This window comes from Nannospalax galili, unplaced genomic scaffold (genome assembly GCF_000622305.1).
Source record: "Nannospalax galili isolate Female #2095 unplaced genomic scaffold, S.galili_v1.0 scaffold3590, whole genome shotgun sequence".
Classification (NCBI taxonomy): domain Eukaryota; kingdom Metazoa; phylum Chordata; class Mammalia; order Rodentia; family Spalacidae; genus Nannospalax; species Nannospalax galili.
In genome coordinates, this window is record NW_008327242.1 from 29,425 (window position 1) to 30,731 (window position 1,307).

General features: G+C 40.4%; 1 protein-coding gene across 1 annotated transcript in view; it reads left to right on the top strand.

The window, feature by feature from the left end:
- LOC103734848 (ryanodine receptor 2-like) overlaps positions 1 to 1,307 on the top strand; it is a gene marked incomplete at its 3' end in the record, with an annotated part of 32,469 nt that overhangs the window by 22,583 nt on the left and 8,579 nt on the right. Inside the window, exon 6 of the mRNA XM_008834230.1 lies at positions 720 to 808. Within this exon, the coding sequence (XP_008832452.1) occupies positions 720 to 808 (89 nt within the window). The remainder of the gene's footprint in view (positions 1 to 719; positions 809 to 1,307) is intronic.

The window sequence follows — 1,307 nt, forward strand, 5'->3', positions numbered from 1 at the left end:
GTCCTGGGATCATAGGCATTCACCTCCATGCCTAGTTTTGCTTGATTCTTACCAATTATTGTAATGTGAGAAGAAACAAGTGATATGCAAAGTTTTAAAAAATAATCAAATAGATGTCTTCAGAGTGATGTCAGCAGCACTTCTGGTTTTCTTGACCTTGGGTGTACACTTTCTGGATTTCTTGACCTTGGGAGGGCACGTTCTCTTGTTACTGAATGCAGTTTCATTCACAGCTTACCCACAAGCTTGCAGATCTAAGAAGGCAGGGGTTGCATCTTACCACTCTCTTTGCTTCCCCAGCGCTTAGTGCAGGACACAAGATTGCAGAATCAGTGATTCCATTTTATGCCCTCAGCCATGCCCTCTTTGGTCACACACATGCCCTGAGCTCTAGAGTGTGTGATAAAGAGATGGGTATTAGCCACATCTCAGTCCAGAGTTGAACAGGTATTCCATGAGGCTTCTAGAAATGTTTTAGGAGATGATTGCTTACTTTGATTTTGTTTGCATGGCTGGGGATCGAACCTGGGGCCTTGCACATGTTAGGGCAGGTTCCTATGATTGCTTAACTGACTGTTTATAGGAAATGTAAGTGATTTCATGTTCAGACTGTCAGACAGAAAACCACTTGTAGCCACCCCAATTTTGCTGTGGACTTGTAGGGTCAACTTATTTTGCATTTCTGAGTGGGTCTTAATACAAATTTTGGTCTTATGTAGATTTTCAGAATTATCTGAGAACTCAGACAGGCAACAATACAACAGTCAACATTATCATCTCTACTGTGGACTATCTCCTCAGAGTGCAGGTAAGTGGCCTTGCATGCCAGCCACAGCGACACTAGGTGGCAGGATGGCCGAGCTGACAGGTTTGAATGTGCGAGGGTTTATGGCTAGACTTGATGCGTTTTTGTAATGTTCCGTCTCTGCTCACACTCCCCACAATTCTTAGGGGAAAACTTCAGCGGTTGCCTCTGCCTCTGGCTCCTGTATTACCTCATTATTTTCTCTTTGTAAACGGGGATATTTTTTTAACCTTTCATGTTTTAGCTTCGTAAATGTTTTAGATTCATTTCAATTTTTTAAGTGCTTTGATGCTCTGTTCTTGATTCTAAAGTTGATATGTAAATGAGGGAAGAGTATTTGAGATAGTCCTAGAAATAGAAAAGAATGCCCACTGCTTAACTGTGATAGCTTTAGTTTTTAATTGTCCTAATATTTGTACTGATTTAAAAAGTTGCCTTAACACCTTGTTACTTAAAGAAATCTCCAATACTGTATTTATATTTAACATGTTTACTAAATTGG